The sequence below is a fragment of the Homarus americanus genome, unplaced genomic scaffold (assembly GCF_018991925.1).
Source record: "Homarus americanus isolate GMGI-L3 unplaced genomic scaffold, GMGI_Hamer_2.0 scaffold2539, whole genome shotgun sequence".
Taxonomy (NCBI): Eukaryota; Metazoa; Arthropoda; class Malacostraca; order Decapoda; family Nephropidae; genus Homarus; species Homarus americanus.
In genome coordinates, this window is record NW_024725489.1 from 5,308,545 (window position 1) to 5,332,123 (window position 23,579).

Sequence of the window (23,579 nt, forward strand, 5' to 3'; positions counted from 1 at the left end):
TCTTAAATAGCGGGGGGTAGGCGTGGCTTAGTAGTTGACCTCCGTGATGTATGGCGGTGCTGGTTGACCTAGACCACGAGGCACACACTGGAATTCGTGGGGTCGGCTACTCAGCGACAAACAGCGTTTGTAGGGGAGAAATCCACTACAATGTATTCTCCCCATACATTTTTTTGGATGGTTTTATAGTGCAAGCAAACTAATTTGTCAGTATAAAGGGGACACATGATTTTCAGTTTATGCACTTTGAATGATTGTGAACACAAATGAGCCATTAGTAGTACTGATAACTGAAAACACAACCATATGAAATGTTTCCCCACAAGTACTGTATTATACCATGAAACAAGTCACTTATGTATGTATATGGGAGTGAAGTAACACTACAATATCTAAATATGTACATGATTTCCAGCCTGGCATATGGTATAGTACATATTGAATTGAAATATTCTAATAACATTAAGTAGGTAAGTATTAATAATAAATGAAAAGTTTTATACTGAAGGCGGTATAGGCAAGGAATAGTTATTTAAAGCAGTTACTCTGAAGCGTTTTCTAATTTAGTATCTTCCTCATGCACTAGATGGCGGGCTCTACCCGGGGTGAAAATGGTACTGATGAAGGGTAATGGTCGCCCTGAGAGTATACCCGAGCTACTATTGTAGAGCGCCGCGCTGTTCTCTCATTCTTTAACCCACATTGGATGTTTTCTGGTGCAGTACTTAACTGGGTAAAAATTTCACATAACAACGGCAACTCACACCGAGTCACACTGGAACTAAAGCAACTACCAGTGTTAACGAACCTAAAGTTCTGACTACATCAGGTGGGTTTACTCATTGTGTTTATTAATGTTTATTGACAGATATTAGGTAAAACTCGCCTGTTTTGGGTTACCCTTTCTTGTTTGCATACCTACACTTCAGCACCTTAAGTAGGCGCCTGAAGATTTCACAGCTTCATGTTGAAGAAGCCAAAGGTTTAAGAAACGGTAAAAATTCTGAAAGTGTGTACCACAGAATATATATATATATATATATATATATATATATATATATATATATATATATATATATATATATATATTTTAGTTTATTTTGTGGTGTTTTGGTGGAATCTGCCCTTCATTTCTTTGGGAAGGAGCCGTTATGGTGATATGACCCCTCCCACTCCCAGGCCTTTGAAGTAAAGGTTTTTTTTTTGTGGGGTAAAATTATGAAGAAAAAAACGGTAAAATTTTAGTTACGTACAATCATGGAATCTGAGATTTTTAACACGTACAAGCGAATAATAATGAACCTAATAGAACCTGACCTAACCAACCAAAGAAACTAGCCTAACCTTACCTTACTTCCTCGATGAGGGGCTGACCCTATGTCATATTAAAGAGTAAGTATTTATTTTAACATCTGGTACTAATGAAAGTAACTTTGTTGAAGTGATATGGTGTAATTTTACATTTTTTGTGGACGTTAAGAGACGAACGAGCAAGAGTGGGTCGGTTGTAAAGAAAGCAAGTAACAGGTGTTCCCATATATGAAAACGAGAATAAATCACATCCAATGTCTCCGTTATTTGACATTTACGAGGTAAGTGTCATAGAAGAAAAGAGTCAGAATTATTAGAGCTACAGACTGCAAATGCCAAAATCCCTGAATGAGATGGTTGTACATAACAAAAGTAATATGCCCAAAGCCAAACCTAACCTAAACAAACCTAACCGGTTAATAATATAGGACTAACCCGCCAGGGCTGAAAAGCACCAATGCGGCCGTATCATCTCGCGTCCAGAAAATCCCTCAAATTTCACCATGTCATAGCAAGATCTTTCTGTTTAATATACTGGGGAAGTTAGGTAGGTTTGTTTGGTTAGGTATGTTCTTCACAGCCACAAATGTTAAGTAGCTTTTATTTTAAGAATATAAATTTTTAACATACTGTATTTCCACAAACTACAACAGTGTCCACTATAATACAACAATGAAAATCTGGCATTATTATAGTTGTTTTCAATCAATTTCGCTCGTGAGGTAGACCTATATACTGTAATTACCACCTAACCTAATCAAACCTAATCTTATCTAACCTTACCTTAATTATCAGATACTTGAGGATAAAGTGATGCAAATTGTAGGTACTTTGGCCAACCAAGTGCCACTCAAATGTAGAAATGCATAAGCTGCAATGAGATTCCTTTATCTTGGCGAGTTTGTCTATACAGTATTAGAATACCATAGGTAAATATCTTGATGATAGTGACAGTCTGAAATACATTTTGCACACTTCACAGGTTGGCAGAATGCCATGAGTTAAAAATGTTATTAGCAGCAGCTTTATTTTCAAAAACACGGTGAATGGTTTGTCAAGCTGACAAAGTACAGTACACCCATTACACAGAGAATCCATCTTGTGACTAGCCAAGCAAAGTTCAGAACTGAGCACATGTAGGAGTATCACGTGACACCAAGAGCAATGCTGATTGGCGGACATAGTTAAGTGAGTAAGATGTAAACAATGTCCCCCACCAAAATGTACTGTCTTAATTCAAATTAAAAATGAAAAAAAAATGGCAGGTGGCTAACACCAAAAAGCCTTGTTCGATTTTGTTAAATTTTTCTACAGATGTTCTTTGGATGATAGTAAGTAATAAAAATTATATGACAATGCATAGAACCTAATTGATCCTTACCTAATCAACTGAAGAAACCTACCTAACCTAACCTGACTTCCTAGCCGGGGGACAGACCTCCTGTCATTTTAAACAAAGTACAGTGTATTGTACTTACTTTGATATCTGGTATCAATAAAAGCAATTTTTTTGAAGCATCATGGTGCAATTTTACTTTTTTTAGTAGACGTGAGAGTACGTTCGGTCTGAGCGTAAACAAAAAAAAGCAGACGACACCACGCTAACACGTCAGATTTTTTTTTAATTAATTCCTTCATAAACAATTGGATGTAGAGACATCATTTTAGAAAATTTTGAGGGCAAACTTTTTCAAAATGAGGTTTGTCAACTCTTGGAACAATCTATCAGAGTTGTGATGGCACAGATTTTGTTTTAACGGGGATTAGCCAACCCGGGCACAAGTCATTGACCCACATCGGCCTAGGGATGGCGAAAATATAATAATGATAATAATTAATAAAATTTATAATAAAAAATAATGTTAATAATAATAGCCATAATTTTTTATTTTTTTTTTATTTATTTTTTTTTTTGGTGGGGACCAGTCCACCTGGGCGCAGGTCACTGGCCCACATCGGGGCCCGGGGAGTGTAATATAATACTACTACTAATAATAATAATTCATAATAAATACAAAAAAAAATAAAAAATAATACATACAAAAATGAAAAAAAAAACCGTCAAGAATGAGAAACAATATACAGTAATACCCTGCTTTACACGGTTCTGGTTTACTGGTTTACGCGTTTCTACATTTACGCAGTACCCTGCCAGAACCGGAATTCCCACTTTATGCGGTGCATCTACTCATATACGCGGGTGAAGTATAATTTTTTTATTTAGCTCATAAAATTCAAACAAAATAACCCGGCCAGAATATAATTTAGATAGCTGGAATTCTTACAATATGATGATCATTTTGAATATAACCATCATGGATTTTGCATTAGACATACAAATTTTAGACCTAATGTATGAATTTTGTTTACACAGAGCAAATATGTTATCTTTTGTGCAAAATATATGACATGTATATTCAAAATATTCCTGGTCTTGCAAGGAATCCAGCAGTGTCAATTATATTATCCTAACTTTAGTTTGAGGTATTATTTATTACTATACCTTAAAATCCAGTGTTTTCACCCAAACATTTCTCAGAGAGGGAGGAGCCAGTGAGTGTGGGAAAGGGGGGGGGGAGTTGAGTCCATTATTTGAATGGACATTAACCTGGCGACTGTATTTCTCTTAAATATTAATTGTGTGTGCATACCATCATAAAATTAAGATGTTATTTTTACTACAAAATAGGTACAATGGGGTATGCTATAACAAACGGATCCTACTACGAATATTCCTATAACGAACGGCTTTACCTATAAAATTGAGAATGCTATAACGAAGGAAACTCCTACAACGAACATTATTAAAAAAAAAAAATTAGCAAATTAGCAAAAAAAAAAGATTTTTTTTGTTTTTTTTGCTAATTTATTTTTTTATTACAAATATTAATGATATTCTTTATTTCAGGGGTTTAGATGCATATTTATGCACTTTTTTACAAATTTTACAATTTTATATTATATTTTTCAGTGTTAAGTGGTTGTATTTGGGGGCCTGGAACGGATTAATCCTATAACGAACGAATGTTATAACGAACAAGGTTCTAGAACCAATTAGATTCGTTATAGCATACCCCACTGTATTGTGTCGGAAAAAGTGGAGTTTGGGAGCCGGCCCAATCTCTATTTCAATTAATCCCATATGTTCTGTTATTCCATTTACTCGTTTTACGCGGACCTCCGCGGGTTCAATTGACAGCGTAAATCGGGGTATTACTGTACATGTACTGTATGTATGTTGCGTTGTCAAAGTAAGAGAAACAATTGAGACCCTGCAATTGTGAGTAAATGTGGCAGAAAATCAGATCAGCAACCTGGGACTTGGTCACAATTTTCATGATGCCATATGGGAGCAGGGTCTACCTTTAGACAACACATTATGAGGCTCATTCAAAACTTGACCCAATGCTGGTGCAGGTACTGATACATTCTTGAGCCAGTACTTGCCAACAGTGCATAACAGAGATGTTATCAACTGCTTAAACGACTCACAGGGTGAATAGTGTCGAAGAGGATAAGTAAAGTACAGAGTAATATTTGACATTTACAGCACACACCTAGTGCCAACTTTAGGAAATTTCTGAAATAAGACCAATTGAGCTCCTTAACCACTCTTTGTACAGCATTTCACGATCGAAAGTAAAAGCGTTATTGCCGCATGATATTGACAAGAAATGCATAAGCAATACGTTTGCTTGATATAAATTTTACGATTTCTTTTGCTTTCAGTTAATGGATGCGGTCCACTGCCACCCCAAGATTGACACCATATTTTCTTTTCGGTGATCGCATGTACAGTCGCCTTCAGGTGTAGTGTTACCCCTTACCGAGCCTTACTTGCTCATGTGGCAACGTCACACTCTTTTGTGGCTAGGGAACTGAGTGATAGGGTTGTTTACTGTTAATACTTGCCTTTGCCAGTATTTTTTTATTAATAATTGACAGAACAGTCATCAATGCAAATAATATATATTTTGGATTGTAAACGCCTTAGTTAAGGACATTCAGGTTACTGGCAAGTCGAAGGGAATGATTGAAACCCGTCTTTTGACGCATTCGATATTTATTGTTGTGGTCAAAACCTGCAGAGGAGAAGGCGTTCATAATATTACAAGGTGATCCATCTGATACATAATTAGTTAGTCTCACACAATTTTATCTTAATTACAATTTATTAAACACTGACATAACACAAAGTTCATAACTCTATTAATCTTAGCTTCGCTTCATTCTGCATTGTCTTATTACTCCAGGTTAGGCAGAAACGAGTAGGCGTAATTATTCAACAATATTTCAGTACCGAGGGGTATGTCATCACTTAGGCTGTACTTACAAGTGCGGGTCAATGCAGATCAGTATGGTGTTCCAAGAAAAAACAGTATTGCGTAAATCGTCCCAGCGCAAATTCTCGGACAGGAGAAGGCTGGTCTTCACAGCATCACTAGAGAGGACGATCTGTCTCATGGAGGGGCGGACAGCACCGCCACCAGTCTAAGACAGTCCACTCAGCAGAACCAGGACTTGTCTGTAAACACTTCTACATCTGGCGAGGTCACAGGTCGAAAGATTTAATGGCATCACACACCAGCACTATAGCTGAAGCTAGCGGCGATAACAGGATTCTGTGATATGATATATGATGTAACTTACAAAAATGAAGCCTTTGAAGAAACACAATGAAAGGAAAGGAGGGGGCGGTGGGGGTGGAAGAAGTAGGGGGAGAGGTTGTTTGACATTTCAAACAAGCTGACATAATCACATATCACAACCTTACTCGCATTCTCACACTACACTCGGTTCAGCAACTTTGAAGATGACTTTAGGGGTAAGGTGATCCTCTTCACTATTGGCGGCCCAACTACACGAGGTTATGAACGTCAGAACATCGAGGTGCCAAGAAGCGGACATGTGACAGTCAACGTTTGGGGATGGATAAACATACGGCATGGGTGAGCTAGCTGAGATTGAAGGGAGATTTCACTCTGAAAAATAGTTGGAGATTTTGGAAGTGATGATCCCTCCGTCCCAACCTACTCTCTCCCATATCCCGAGGGCGTAATATTCATTCAGGTGTGAATAACGATATCCTATTCCTCTGAATTAATGGTCTCTAGTGGAAATGATATTCATTTGTATTTATAAATTCCTGATTATGACTTTTATAATTATTATAACTAGCAAACAAAACAAAGTACAGTATACAGTAATTGATATATTAAATCAATGTCCAGGTTATTATTTTCCTTATTATATTTTACTTTAATATTGCAGGATAATTCTCCCATCCACACAACCGGAATCATCAGACGATGGTTCGACAAACAGCCAGACATACAACTTCTGGAGTGGCTGAGTAAAGGGTGTGATCTCAACCCCATCGGGAACGTATGGGGAGCCATCGTTAGGTCGTGGGAGACGGGAGGTGACCGAACACCACAGCAACTCCTCCAATACATGAAGGATGAGTGGCAGCCTTTTTCACAGATATCAGCAACAAATTCTGTATAATAAAATACTGTAGCCTCACTCCCAAGCAGACAGCAAGGGGTAATGCTAACAATGGTGGGTGGAGAAAGTACTAAAGTTGTAACTGGCTGTTCAACCACCCGCCCCAGATTCATGTATGACACTCCTTCCACTTATAACCTGATTAGTATTGTGACACTAAATAAAGCATAACAGAGTAAGTAATTTATGTCTTTTGTAATTACATTTATCAGTTTAAAACAAATTACTTTTGTTAGTGATATAATGGTTTGTTTTGAAATAAATATTGTATCCATCCATTATTTATTTTATCCTACTACATCTAAATAGTTAAATATATTCAAGTATTAACTATAAAATCTGAAATATATGAAATGGGTAAATTTAATAAAATCAACGAGATATTAGATAACAATATGAATTACAAGATTGATATCAAAGCAAATCATTGTAACACTTTTGCAACAAATAATAACCACAATCCCATGAAAATGCACATGTGGAAAACATAAATAGTTTGATATTTATGGAAATATCCTACAGCAAACCTTGTGCAATATTAGTTTTGATAAATTTAAAAAACTTTCATACAATAATATCTGTTATGTTGCTATACCATATGTTTGTCTTGCATACTCACAAACTGTAAAGAGGGATGAGTTTGTTACCATGCATGAACATAGCTAAGCAAATTATACTAATATATATATACTGTATATATATATATATATATATATATATATATATATATATATATATATATATATATATATATATATATATATATATATATATATATATATATATATATATATATATATACAGTTAACCCTCACTTTACGCGGTTAATGTAACCCGGAGGGTACCGCGGAAAGTGAGGAACGCGTAAAGTGAACAACATAACATATGGGATTAATTGAAATGGAGTCCAGGCCGATCCCCAAACTCCACTTTTTGACGACACACAACTATGTTGTAGTAAAAAATTATCTTAACTTTATGATGGCATGCACACACAATTAATAATTAAGAGAAATATCAATAATATTAGGTTTTTTAACACTTACATTAGTAGAAAAGATGGCTGGGCACACTGGGATGGGCGGTTGGTTCCGAGGCAGAGGGCAGATTATTGGCCCTCACCTGTATCAATTGTATCACTATCCACCACAGAGGCTTGCAGGGCCTCTTTGTCAAACCCCCCAAAGTTCATATAAGTCCATATCCTCACTATAATTATCACTATCACTGACTTGGGCCGGCTGTAGTGGGTGGCGGGTGAAGAACTGGTAATGTTTTGATAACTGGGCGACCTTGTGCGCACCATTTTCGCGCCTCTTACACAACATGGCGGATGGCGGGAGGTTTGGATCCAAAAATGGCGCGGCTTGACAGCCGCTTTCCGCGTAATGGGGTACACGCACCGCGGAATGTGGGCATGTTAGGTTCCGGCAGGGCACCGCGTTAACGGTGAACCGCGGAATGCGGGACCGCGTAATGTGAGGGTTGACTGTGTATATATATGTATATATATATATATATATATATATATATATATATATATATATATATATATATATATATATATATATATATATATATATATATATATATATATATATATATATATATATATATATATATATTGCTGTGTGGTGGGGAGCTTGTTGAGAGGCCTTGTTGGTTGAGGAGCTTGTTGAGAGGTCTTGTTGGCTCGGGACCGTGGAGTAGAGTGACCTTCACAGCTAGGCTGTGGAGTATTTATGTGATTCTGCAGAATCAGAGAAGAGAGGTGAGAAGTGAGCAGCAGTGCTGATTGGCTGAGGTGAAGACAGTAACGGGCCAATCACCGCGCAGTCTGTGAGTGAAGCCCGGCTCTGTGGAACTCCCTGCGGACGGCAAGTGATCAGTCAGCAGTTGTAGGGGAGAGTATCCACTACAATCCTATCCTCTCCCCACCGCCCCCTCCTTTCCTTTCATTGTATTTCTTCAAAGGCTTCGTTTTTGTAAGAAACATCATATATCACAGAACCCAAAATATATATTATTTGCATTGATGACTGTTCTTTCAATTATATTAATATACAAATACTGGCAAAGGCAAGTATTAACAGTAAACAACCCTATCACTCAGTTCCCTAGCCACACGAGAGTGTGACGTCACATGAGCAAGAAAGGCTTGGTGTGGGGTAACACTACACCTGAAGGCGACTGTACATATGAAAAAGATGTATTTTATTTAAAGTTGTGTTGGTTTGGTTAGGTAGTATAGTACGTGAGTTTGGTTCTTTTTATAAACCATAAATTATAGAATGTTGTCATATCTGCTACTTAGCATTCCCAAGAGGGATTGTTGATATTATTGATTGGTCATAAAATGAATTAAACTAAACCACCTTACCAAATTGAATGCCCCAAGTTTAATGTAACGTAAACTACTGCTTATATTATATTTTTATATTCTAAGAAAAATTTAAACAACCAAAGCTGAAAACTAAATTTTTCTTTTAGAAGAACCATACTACTGACCTTCCAAACCTTAGCTAACCTTATATATCCTAACACAAACTGTCCTATCCTAACTTAGAATATAGCTGATGTGATACAAACATGGCGGAAATGCGGAACTTGTGAGGTTGTCTTTCTGACGTAAATAATAATTTTTCTTTCCTACGTTATTAATAATCGTAAAAGTTTTATATGAACAAAGTCAAATGTTATATATATTATAATATTTATGGAAGACATGTTTTTCTCCAACAAATAATATTGTGTAGCTACATGTACAATACAGTACAGTGGTCCCTCGGTTAACGAACACAATTCGTTCCACAGAGTAGTTCGTTAACCGAATCCATTGTTTCAATGGGATATTGGGTAATTAGTTCCAGCTCACCGAAAAGTACATACAAAGTAAAAAAAATGCAGTTAAGTACATTTACTTTAAGGTGTGTATGTAGAAGGTTCCTCGTTGATGATGATGATGGGAATTAGAAGTGGGGGTGGAGGAGAAGGGAGAAGAGAAGGAAGTGGGGATGGAGGAGAAATCACTTTTCAGGAGACCCATGCTTGATGCAGTCATTTCACTAATAAAATTTTAAGTTCACTAGGTGTAATTCAAGATTATTATATTTAAATCAACACTGCACTGTGCTATATATGTTAACTAAATTTCAGAATGACCAATAATTTCAATGTAAAAATGCAAAAAATATTCAAGACACCATTAAAATAGATGTTCACTCCACTGTCAACAAAGCCAAACTGACGCCTGGTGTCTAAGTCAAGCGGCTGATGGGCGCACAAAAAACTAGCTCCCTGTACTGCATATTTTATCAATATGTTCACTAAATTTTAAAATGACTAATAATTTTAATATAAAAAAATGCAAAAATATTAAAGAGCACAACTTTCTTGATATTTACTCCACTGGAAACGAATGTAAACATAGAACAGATTACTGAATTTGCAGACTAGCCCATCAGCTGATGCTCACAACAAAACGTGTTGTTCGTAAGGATTTCGTTAATTGAAGTTTTCTTCATTAACCGAATTGAAGATCCCTATGGGAGGTAATTCGTTAACCGAAATTTCGTTAATCGAACCGTTTGTTAACCGAGGGACCACTGTATTAGTTTAACGATACCCACAGACCAACCCAGTTAACAGCCTAGGATTGAGTAATTATTATTTACATTACTATTAAGCTCATGTGTTTGTCATTTACCATGTGCAATATGACATCATCGAAACAGGCCATGTGACAGCAACATCCATCATTATTTACAGGAAAATTCGGACAAAATCCTGAATATGAAAAGTACTATTTCTCTCTCCCACTGATTTGCTTTGGTCTGAATTGAGAATAATTTTGTTCTATCCGGTATTTAGATTTTTCCTTAGGTAGCTAGATAACCTGGACAACTTTCCTTAAATATTACGAAATTTGATAAACAAATCATGATTGTGTGCAGTTTTGCCGATCAGTGTTGAAGAGGATAAAAAAAAAGTTGTCTTTTATGGTGAAATTTCCTTAGTTGGTGCTCAGGGCATGCCATGGCCATCAAGTATTACTCAAGAAAGCTTTCTTACCTTGTGGAACTGACAAGATATGCACAAGGGATACATTGTGTACATTTTTTGTCTGCAGAGGAACCAGGGGCAGACACAGATATTTTTCAGGGTGAGGAGGGGGGGTGTTTCTCTGCTACTCTAGTATTTATGATCGCAATATGCCATTGGTAATTGTTATTACATTATCCATGGGTTATCCATGACCAAAACTACAGTAATGATATATTTATTATTTACTAAATTTTGTAATAAATTGGTTATACTCCCAGTTGAGGGGCAGGGTCACCAGGAACGAACCCAGGACACTTTGTAACAAAAGCGGGTACACTATCATGACGCTATCTCTTCTTCCACTCTCATTACTATCGAGAAAAGTATTTAACTAAGGTATTATGTGATTAAAGTGAAATAATACACAAACAGATATCAGGAACAAATCTCTGATTCTTTATCATAAAGTAAGTTTATCACAACTTTATCAGTTCTTGCTGAATTGTCTTTGACCTGTATGTGCAGTTCTTGCCAGCCCTTCTAAAGTGGTTCCAACAATTTTTCGCCAGCATATACTCAAAACTGAAGTAAAGTTTGGAAGTTTGCTGGATTTCAACCTTGTTCACCATTAAAGAAATTTGCATTATCACGGTAACCACGGAGAGAAATTTGCTGGCGTGCACATAAGATTATCATCTTCACAATAGACTTGAGCTTGTCTCTGTTCCTGACACATAAACTGCTGCTGCCTTGTTTAAATGTTTACTGACACCCTGCATTTCTTTCTCCATCTCTACTTTGAACTGAAGTGTATCTGCTACTGCATCTTTGTGTGATTTTTTTTGAGTCTTGGCCATCATTTCTAAAATGTTGCCCCAGCTTTTCTGATGCTCTGTGATACTGTGTGAATGGAGTTTCAATGAATATGCCTAGCTTAACAGCTTATTATGATTCTTGGCAAAGTGGGTATAGTACTTGCACAGGCCACCTTGCAATGATGGTGAATAAACAAAATCATTATACCTGTGTAGCCAATTTATTTGAAGGGCCCAGGTCTTGCCATACAGTGTCATCTTCCGTAAGTTGTAATCACTATCGGGTGAATGACTGTTGTTAAGGTGTACTTTTGGTTATTTGTTGAAGTTATTCAGAATTTTTCTATGCTTTGTTGATGGAGAAGCCAGAAAATTTTGCTGTGTGGAAGTCATGAGTGACGTTTCCACTCCACCTAAAGCCCTTAGCCTCGAAGGGAACATGTAATGATGACCAGACTTATCCAATATGGTGTTGTTTACTTGTTTTGTATTGATAGTAATATTGTAGGAGATTTTTTGTCAGTGATACATGTGTGTTTAGGGACTGACTGGGAATGTATCCCATTGAACCCCATGTTATTATGCTCCCTATTTACGATGCTTCACCTTGCGATGGATTTTTTAGGAACGTAACCCCATCATATCTCTGGGGTTACCTGTATGTAACTAGTAGTGTCTGACCTTGTATCACTAATAAGGAAGGCATAAAAATATCAGTTCACTGTCAACTTATACTTAATCACAGGAGTGCATAGGTAATGCCTAAGCAGTACATTTCAAGATAACACAAGGCTGAACAGGTCACTTACAGTAGATGATAGGTAAGAGAGTTCATAAAAAATATCACTAAACCGATAAATAGCTGACAAAGCAGGCAAAGATTGGCAGAATGTGCAAAAAATAATAATAATTGTTATAAGGTTTAAAACATAAAGGGAATAAATATTTCTTTGCACACAAGAATTAGCATGCTGAGCTAAGTCAGTGTGGGATTTCAGCTACTCTTAGCTGTCTCCTTTGTGTGGTGAAACAAATGACAATTATTTCATCATCCAGCAGTCAAGGAAGCAGTTGCTCCGACTCAAGGATAGTTATAACTTGTTAAAAAAATTTTATTCTGGGATTAGTGTTGAAGTGAGAAAAGGTGGTATCTTAAGAATTGTTTAGTTCATTCTCCTGACGCTCTGTAGCGTATCCGTTACGCCTTTAGTTTAGTAACATTAGATGTGTCTTTAATCTATTGTATTTTAATACAGTAGATGATCATTTTACCACCGATTGGTTATCTAAGCCAGGGCTTTATCATGCTTTATTAATTGAAACCGATACTACTGTTTAACCACACTTGGCAGATAATTAATTTTTAAATTTTCCACTGCCATATGCACAGGAATTGGCGGGCAGGGGTGGAAGCGACGCTTTATATGCAAATCTAGGCTACCGGTACTCACTTTCATCTTGTAGTGTACTGTTGTGTATTGTATGATTTTATAGTTTGAGTTATGCAAGATTATTGCATATTGTATTATTTGACTCAATAAATCTCTGTCATGCTCTTTGATAATATTCCCTCTAGTACATTTAGTATTAAACATTTTGAACCAATGTGAAAAATGTATGATAATTTAACTCAATAAATCTGTCTATCCAAACTCAAAAAGCGGTGCATTTCAGAATTAATAATACTGTATGTACAGTAATTCCAAGATTTGACCTTACATTCTGTGCACTGATGTCACCTACATGGAGGGTGAGTCAGCTGTTTAGTTCACAACCACACACACTTTAATGTAATAGATCGCTTTATATAGGTTAGCTTGGTAAATTAACATTAGCCACACATGTATCATTTTTATCACCTATTAAGTTTTTAATTGCACTATTTTATTGGTTTATTTGGTTGATACAATTTAAGTAAAACAAAAAATGTGACAACTTTGCAGCGGGCTGTTGGCCGCACGGACTGTGAATGGAGGAAAAGGTGAATGATGGGTGAACAGAAAAGCACTGTGGGAGGTGTTACAAGTGTACGGGATGGGAGGAAGGCTATTTTAAATGCAGGAGAAGCATTCTATGAGAACAGCCGGGCAACGGTAAGAGTACAGTATACCTACAAATGGGAAAGAAAGTGAAACATTTGAAATGAATGTGGGTGTTAGACAGGGATGTGTTATGTCCCCATGGTTGTTCAATATATGCATGAATGTGAACTACTGTACTTATATAAATAATTTTCTATGTTGTATGACAAAATTGATTTAAGATGGGTAAATCAAACTTTATAAACTGTAATGTACAGGTATTGAAATAATACAAAACAAATTGATTATTGTATTTTAAGCAATGAAAATAATAAATTGCACTGGTACAGTACAGTACGTGCTACTTGGGATAATTCAATAAAATTGGAATTGAGCTTTACTCTAAAATATTAACCGTTAAAGGAAATATACATAAAAAATATTAAGCAGACTACAACTACTCCTCGACTTACGACCACACGACCGCTCCAGTCGGACCCAAATATTTTCAATTTACATATTTTCAAGTCCCGACGTTAGTGATTGCGCTGTGTACTGACAAAATTTTCATTTGTAATTCCCTTTAAAATGGCTGGCAAGCTTAAAAGTGTGTTTTGTGGTGCTGAGAAGAAAAAGAGACACACATTTTAGATTTTTTATGTACAGTACAGTATTATCTTCGCATTTTCAACTTACGACCAATTCGACTTACGACCTGGATTTGGGTCCCTAACCCCGTCATAAGTCGAGGAGTGGCTGTATACTGTTTTTAACAAATCATAATTCAAACTAACATCGCTCTTTACTGGAGGACAAAATTCTCTTGTCATCTGACTCTAAATTAGAATCATCTTTCAAAATTTTATGAAGAAATACCAATTTTCCAGGCTTTTCTATTCATAATCTATTTCTAAGTTTTGCATGGGGAAAATATTCATTGTACACTGGCACTTGAAGTGGCTGCAGTATGCAACCCACAAACATCCTCTGTAGCATTGTTATCAACCTTGCCTTTTAAGGTATGCCATCAGGAACAGGGAGTAAGATGAGAATGACTGATGAGTCAAATAAATAGTTACCGGTAGGTCTTATTAAAGGTATCTGCTATAGCTTTCATCTTAAGTATAATGGGCAGTAGAGCTGGATATTCCTCTTCTGCTAGGGACATGGCTTTACTCTCTTCCTTCCTCTTCTGTAAAGCTTTCCAAGTGATCTTGGTAACGGGGGTCCAATATACCGTACTGTATGATAATCAGTAATTCCTTGATGATTTCTTTTCTTTGATTTGAATAATTCCTTTTCTGGAATAGGTGCTGTATTTTATGGCATATAAGAAGCACCCCCCATTTTAGCAGGTAGTATTTAGGAAAACACTTTTGTGTGTATTTTCTTCCTGTAGCCATAGTTTTCTTAAAACAATATATACAGTACCAGTAAATGTGAGGAATAAATAGAATATTACCAATAAATAAGATACAAAAAAAATACTCTACAGTACCTGTATTGTCAAACCAGTAAATCAAAACCAAATGAAAGTTTAACATAGTCACCATTTGTATGTACAGTACGTCTGTACTCCCTGTTCACCATAGCAATGGAGGCATTACCTCTGCCGATTCTCTAGCAATGTCCCCCCACCACCAACCGCCAAGCCATCCCCCCACTAAGCCAGCTAACTTGTGTGCAAAGAAATGTATTCCTTTTATGTGTTTGGCCCTTAGGAGAATTATTTCTTACTTTTTTCACTAAGTATTTAGGATGGTGTGTGCATGTATATCAGTACAGTAAAAATAAATCTACCCAAAAATATTAGTTGAAAAACAATAGTTTGGCCTAGTAGCCTGGTGGATACAGAGAAACGAGTCTAATTTGGCTACAATGCCACCAGTGATGTTAACAGATGTTAATGTGAAAAGAAAGTTATCTGTAAATCTTCATTTGTATCATGTATTTGTAGATTGAAAAATAAATGTTGCAGGTATGGCATTAATAGATTGTAATGCTTGTCAGAGTTCAGAAAAGGTTATTGCTTAGCTACGTTTGAGGAGTTGGGTGTCTGCCGTGCAGACATTAATCGTCTCGGGTTATCACCGGTACAGTACAGAGTAGTTATAAATTGACCTTTCGTATTTACAATAATTGTTTTTTTTATTACAGGCCCTTGCCATTCGCGAGTGTGCAATTTGCGATTTCAACGATTCGCGGTAAGCAGATGGTGGGTAGCTTGCGAGCCTTTTCCTACAGCACAACGAGTCACCCCACGTAGCATATCATGTTGTACTCTCAAAACTTTAGTGTTTTGTGTAAAATGGTCCCTAAAAGATTGCCTAGTGTTAGTGCTGGTGATGCTAGTGGAGAGAAATGTAAAAGGCAAATATCAGTGATGACCCTGACAGTCTTATTATTAAATAAGTTAAAAGAGAGGATGAGTGCTGCCGCAGCTGGTCAATTGTTTGGTACAGTAAAGCCTCCGATAACGACGGTTCAACTAACGAAGACCCTGGTTAATTTAGGACCCAATTCAATTTACGCCATTATTTTCTTCGTATTTAAGATGAAATTAAAAAAAATTATATTACATTTTCATATAAATAATAACTAAATCTCAATATTATAAAAAATTAAAAAACACGCCTTGCGCACTGAGGCTGCTGGGCTTGTTAGTGGTGATGCCAGTATCACTAGTAAACAGTCGCAGCTGGCGGCCCCGGGCCCTTTGTTATCACGCATCTGAACAGGAAAAGGAGAAAAACTTTCTCAGGTTTCTTACAGCATTTTTGTATTCCCATTCAACATGAGCAAGTGATGGTAGTGTTGTTTCAAAAGCTAATAGAAAATTTATAAGCTTAGCCGAGAAACTAGATGTGTTAAAACGATATGAAAAAGGTGAAAGGTCTGTGGATATTATATGGAGCAAGTAATGAACATATTTTCTGAAGTGGATCCATTAACAGAACAAAGCATTAAAATTTAAATAAGCATAAATGACCTCTACATAAAGTTGTATAATGAGAAAAGAAAGTACACTAGCTGTGCAAGGTTCTTTCGACAGCTTTATTATTCAAAGGCCTAAACCATCAAATTCAGCATCATAAGCAGCTTCAACAACAAGTTCAGGTTCAGTAACAGTTTCAGCAACAGCTTTATGGAAAGCTACAGCTACAGCCAGAGTTGAACCTGATAACTTTGTCATCTAAGTAAAAACTCACACAATATTCATTGGCTGTCCTTATGAATTACACTTTACCGCCATTGGTGAGTAGAATTTTTGTTTTACATTGGTAAATATTATTTAAAACCTACATGAACGGTAAATAAGTGTTGCTTTCATATTCATATGGAGAGAAATGACGCGAGGTTTTAACATGTTCGCACTTACTGTACATACGTTGGCGTTCTCAATCGTCTTGCTTATTTCTTTACCATTAGTGGTTAGCTACTTCTAGTGTTCCATTTATTAACATTAAATAACATTACTTAAAACATATATACAGGTATTAAATTTGTTTGCATTAAGTTCACTACAGCTAAAACCAGGGTCTTATTTTCTTCAGTTTCTTATGTGGAACCATCGTCACTCACGAAAACAATGCCGTCTCGTCTCCTCATAATATTCTATGTATTATTAATGAATTGCATTGTTTATTTCACATATATAAACATTAATTCAATCAAATACATATTCAGTAATAAACAATAATGAATCTTTTGTACATATTCTTAAGATAAAATGACTATGTTTCCTTGAGTGCGCACGTATACATTGACGTTCCACTATCAGTCTCACTTTTTTCTTTAATATCAGTGGTTACTTCTGCTGTACATTAAATAACATTAATGAAAACATACATATTTTTTTACATTAATTTTACTACAACAACCAGGGTCTTATTTTCTTCAGTTTCAGATGGATAACATATTATGAGTGTAAACACTGACAACAATGCTGTCTCTTATCCTCTTGTGTGTTTTAATATTGTATGTATTATTAATGAATTGTATTGTTCATTTCGCATATATAAGATTAATTCAATCTAATACATATTAAGTCATAAACAAAAATGAATCTTTTGTACATATTGTTAAAAAGATAAATGACTCGGTATCCTTAAATTCGCACGTATATGTTGGCGTTCCCAATCTATCTCACTTTTCTTTTCTTTACCATTAGTGGTTAGCCACGTCTATTGTTCCACTTATTAACATTAAATAACATTACTTTAAACATATATATTAATTTTTTTTACATTAATTTTACTACAGCTACAACCAGGGTCTTATTTTCTCTTGTAGAACTATCGTCCTAGACTCCCGGCTGTAAACACAAACAAAAACAATGGCGTCCCATCTCCTCTTTTGTGACCATATTATTATTCATTTAAATTGTATAAGGTGCATTCAGAAACATTATTTAAAGAACATAGTTTGCAATTTTCATTAATTGTATTTTTAGGGGGGAAGAGGATAAAAAGTCACACAAAAGATATGAAAAGGTCACACTTGGGAACACATCTCATTATTATTGCTTTATTTTAATGGTAATTAATGATTCGCAATACGATGATTCACCTTACACTGCAATATTGGAGGACACATTACCATCGTTATTCGATGCTTTACTGTATAGGTATGCAGTAGTGCACTAAGGCAGAATAAGTTACTATTAGCGGTTTTGTCAATTCGCAGCATTTCTTGGATCCCATCCCTCGCGAATGGGAAGGGTCTACTGTAATTAAAAATAAATATAATGTTTAAGTAAGTAATAACGTATTTTTAATTCTGGAGTTGAGTTAGGTAGAATTTAGCCTACTGGAGACAGCAACAGGGAGATTCATTAGTGTGCAGGAGATCTCAACTTCACATAGGATGCAGGCTGATTTTTTTTAGCCATTTTTCAGACAAGAGAGTGCATCTTATATGCTGTAAAATACGATAGTTGTTTTAATTCGTGCATTATATCTTTCCAAATTTTCATCACTTCCTCTGTTTTACACTTAACACTTTATAATTTTGAAAGGGCAGTAGAGACAGGTTTCAGTCTGTTTGCAAAGTCTTGTGCATTGCTCTTGTTCATGTCCATAATCTTGGTTGAGAGAGTGACTCATCAAGAGGAAGAGAGGCTTATATTAAACAATTCTGAAGGTAGAGTTCCAATCAGTCAGACACAGAATCCCATCTTATCTTCACTGGCATTGTGAGCTTTTTGCCACTTGCTTCTTTGTATCTAGCTACTGGAAGATGAGTATACCTCATGTGCTTCACTATTTCAGACATAAAGGTGGGAGAGGGTGGATGTAACAAAGGGACATCAGAAGGCCGTCCCACACAGACATCTCTCACCACAATCTACAAAACAGGAGGCAGAACAGGTCAAGAACAGGAGAAGTTTGTAAGCATGGTTAATGTAAATTATCAACTGTGTAAATCATAAGTTACAAATATGAAAGTCAAGTTAGTGATCCTAGGAAACTGAGGATGAAAAGAAGGTTCACACAAGTGAATCTTTCTCCTGAAAATACTGGTGAAAATATTGCACTGTTAAATGTTGTTTAAATACAACATGATGATTAGTGTAATGTTTCTATCCAGATGATTACCTTGTGAGAGTGATGAAAGATCCAATACTGTACTGTACATGGCAAGTGATTGTTTGATCTGCCCATGTACTGTTAAGTCAAAGTTCACTTATGGAAAATATTTTTCAAACAAGAGTAACCTCAGAAACCACATACATGTGTAGAATTTTGAATGGGAGCTACCGATTTACTTGTGAAAAGTGGGATTTTTTTTACACAACGAATAGTTCATATGAATGCCCACTGATGGAAAAAATTAAATTATACAAAGTGTTCTAAAGTAATTTTTTTAAAATGGCTGATTTTGTGGACCAAATGGCCAAACGTGATGAGGAAATGTGCCTGTGTGAATATTGTGGACATTTTTTTCATCTTAATGATGCTTTACAAATGCATACCTGTAAGACTGAACACGCTGATGTGATAGATATTAAATATGAAGAAGTTGATGAAAGCTTTGACAGTAACTGTGAAACAACACAACATGTGGCTTTGCTTGCTGAGAAAGATATCAAGTGTGAAGCATTTGATGTAAGTTATAACAGTAACTTTGATGAGACACAACATGTGACTGTTGATGAGAAAGATAACAAGTGTGAAGCATTTGATGTAAGTTATAACAGTAACTCTGATGAGACACAACATGTGTCTGTTGATGAGAAAGATAACAAGTGTGAAGCATTTGATGTAAGTTATAACAGTAACTCTGATGAGACACAACATGTGTCTGTTGATGAGAAAGATAACAAGTGTGAAGCATTTGATGTAAGTTATAACAGTAACTCTGATGAGACACAACATGTGTCTGTTGATGAGAAAGATAACAAGTGTGAAGCATTTGATGTAAGTTATAACAGTAACTCTGATGAGACACAACATGTGTCTGTTGATGAGAAAGATAACAAGTGTGAAGCATTTGATGTAAGTTATAACAGTAACTCTGATGAGACACAACATGTGTCTGTTGATGAGAAAGATATCAAGTGTGAAGCATTTGATGTAAGTTATAACAGTAACTCTGATGAGAGACAACATGTGACTGTTGATGAGGAAAATGTTTATTGTGAAAACATTGATATAAGTTTAAACAGTAACTCTGATGAGACACATGTGACTGTTGGTGAGGAAAATGTTAATTGTGAAGACATTGATGTAAGTTTAAACAGTAACTCTGATGAGACACATGTGACTGTTGATGAGGAAAATGTTAATTGTGAAGAAAGTTTTAATGGAAAGAATCAATTGATGGATCATTTAGTCCATAGTGTGAAAATTATTAAGTGTTATAAGTGCGGAAAGATTTTTGATTCACAGACTAATCTGAAGCAGCATTTGCTTGTACACACTGGTGAGAAAAATTTTAAGTGTGAAGAGTGTAATAAAAGATTTTCCACGAAGAAATATCTGAAGGTACATATGGAAGTACACACTGGTGAAAAATATCAACTATCTATTAGAGCTCAGATCATTGGCCTTCGAGATGGTGGCCTTAGTATACGAGCCATCGCTCACCGTCTAGGCACCTCGACCACGACTGTGGCCAAATGGATTAAACGTTGGAAGAAAAGTGGAAATTTGAGCAACTTAGGTATGATATAAATAAATTTATTGTTGATGACATATATTTATATTGACATGAGAAATCTTGATATGTTTTATGTACTATATGCTCGTGCATTTTGTTTACAGTTTTATTTTATCACTTTAGAGGGGAGACATCGTCCCCGGTTGACAACTCCTCAGCAAGATGAGAGAATTCAACGAGAGGCAGAGGAAAACCCCTTTACGAATGCTGAAGCAATTAGGAAAGAATTGCAGTTAGAAGTATCCACGGCTACAGTCCGAAGACGTCTGTACGAAGCGGGAATCCAACATATGGTTCCTGTCAAGAAGGAGCGCCTCACAGACAAACAACGCTCTGCTAGGCTTGCCTTCGCTAGCCAGTATGTTACCAAAGATTTGGACTTCTGGTCCAGGGTGGTCTTCACAGATGAGAAGACCTTCAGGTTCACAAAACATGGCACACTGCAGATTTGGAGAAATAATAATACCAGGTAATATTACAATACAGTGGTCCCTCGGTTAACGAACGCCTCGGTTAACGAAATTTCGGTTAACGAATTACCTTCCATAAGAATATTCAATTCGGTTAACGAACAAAAATTCAGTTAACGAAATTCTTACAAAAATGTTTCGACATGCTTTGGCTTGCTCACCAGCTGGAAGATTAGTCCGCCAATACAGAAATCGGTTCTAGGGCTTACATTCGTTAAAATTGGAGTAAATATCAAGAAGGTTGGACTATTCAATAATTTTCCAAGTTTTATATTAAAATTTTTAGTCATTTTAACACTTATTTAACATAATTGCAGTACAGGGAACTAGTTTTTGGTGCGTCCATCAGCCACTTCACTCACCCACCAAGGCCTCAGTTTGTATCTGTTCAGTGGAGGAAACATCTTGCTTCTGGGTCTCTTGAACACAGAGTATTTTTACATTTTTACAGTACAATTATTGGTCATTCTGAAATTTATTTAACATATTGACAATATATAGTGCAGTGCAGTGTTGATTTAAAGAAAATAATCTTGAATTACACCTAGTGAACTTAAAATTTTATGGGTGAAATGACGGCATGAAGCATGGGGTGATTCCTCTTCCACCCCCACTTCCTTCTCTTCTCCCTTCTCCTCCAACCCCACTTCTAATTCCCATCATCATCATCAACCAGGACCCTTCTACATACACACCTCAAAGTAAGTGTACTTTACTGCATTTTTTTTTTTTTACTTTGTATGTAATTTTCGGTGAGCTGGAACCAATTACCCAAAATCCCATTGAAACAATGGTTTCGGTTAACGAAATTTTCGGTTAACAAACGACCTTCTGGAACGAATTGTGTTCGTTAACGAGGGACCACTGTATCATCATTTTCTCTCACAATACTATGCAAATTCATAGTTTCTTTACATCTCTCACTGTGGGTGAAAAATGTATGCTTGTATTTCCAACCAAATGGTGTCAACAACATTTTAGGAAATCAGTCTCGTGAAGCAACAAAATTACTTTTTTGGTGTTTTTTGTTTTTTGTTTTATTCATCTACAGGTATGAGCGCCGAAACATCAGTGAGGAGGCTCGGTCTGGTTATGTTACATGTAATGTGTGGGGCTGGATCTCCATCCATGGGATGGGTGATGTGACCAGACTTGAGGGGAGATTCACTGCAGCAAAATATATTGATATTCTGCAGGATTTTTTCCTTCCATCCCTTCAGGAAAGGAACTTCCCCTTCCCTCCTGGCCCCATCATATTTGTGCAAGATAGCTGCCCCATACATATGACCAGAGTAGTTCGACAGTGGTTCACAGGTCAGGAGAACTTGCAATTGCTGGATTGGCCTAGCAAGGGCACTGATTGCAACCCCACAGAGAACATATGGAGGAGTATGGTCAACACCTGGAAGCCAGAAAGGGAAAAAACCTCAGATCACTTATTGGCCCACATTAAGACTCGGTGGGAGCTGTGCCGGGCCAAGCCCCAGCTTTTAAGAAACCACATCTCATGTATGTCAGACAGGCTACAGGCAGTGATTGACAAGGAGGGTGGCTGGACACATTACTGACTTTTCAAATATTAAATAATTTATTGTCTTGGCTATATGATTATCCCCTAAATCTGAAGTAAAAATATACCTTTGAAAATACTGTGAGCTCAACATACTGTATTTAGTCATCTGATTCTTAAATAGAGCCAAATTGGAAATATCAGAATTCATAGATTGAAGAGGATTGCTTACTTAATACGATTGCAATATGATGGGGCAGACCTCGCAACATGGTGCACCTTCTCCTCTCTCCTACTTCCTGGGGAGGGTTCCCCCTCCCCCATTTTTCTTGATGCTACACCACCATTCAATATATAGGAGGCTATGACGTTCTATTCACCAATCTGACTGTAAACTATAACCAAACAGAAAATATTAACATTCATAAATAAGAGAACAGGTATTACATACTTGACACCTTAGTCTGACCACTTTTAAGAGGTTATTTCACACCACTCAGCTAGATATATCACAGTGTACACAAGCACAGTTGCCTCCACAAATTTTGAGACACATCATGTTGGCCCAAGGAGGCGTCTGGCCTCTAGTAGTACTGTATGTAGTGTAGTCTATTTTTTGTGAGTAAACAGCTGTGTGTAATGCAGGCTGTAATTGCATTGTAATAATTACATGAATTTTCATAAATATCAATTGCTTTGTAGTAATTTCATATACAGTACTGTACTGTACTCTATTGTA

General features: G+C 36.4%; 1 protein-coding gene across 6 annotated transcripts; it reads left to right on the plus strand.

The window, feature by feature from the left end:
- Positions 1–90: 90 nt before the first annotated feature.
- On the plus strand, positions 91–22,926 carry LOC121865041 (zinc finger protein 714-like). Of its 6 annotated transcripts, none has more exons than XM_042364359.1 (6): positions 94–829; positions 6,583–6,994; positions 13,622–13,771; positions 18,970–20,863; positions 20,984–21,329; positions 22,382–22,926. In XM_042364359.1, the coding sequence occupies exons 4-6, from the start codon at positions 19,570–19,572 to the stop codon at positions 22,896–22,898; spliced, it is 2,157 nt and encodes a 718-aa protein (XP_042220293.1). In that variant the 5' UTR covers positions 94–829; positions 6,583–6,994; positions 13,622–13,771; positions 18,970–19,569; the 3' UTR covers positions 22,899–22,926. The 6 variants fall into 6 exon arrangements, with proteins under 6 accessions (XP_042220296.1, XP_042220293.1, XP_042220294.1 ...); XM_042364361.1 differs by lacking the exon at positions 94–829 and adding an exon at positions 5,781–6,381; XM_042364360.1 differs by lacking the exon at positions 13,622–13,771 and having other exon boundaries at positions 95–829.
- The last annotated feature ends 653 nt before the right edge of the window (positions 22,927–23,579 follow it).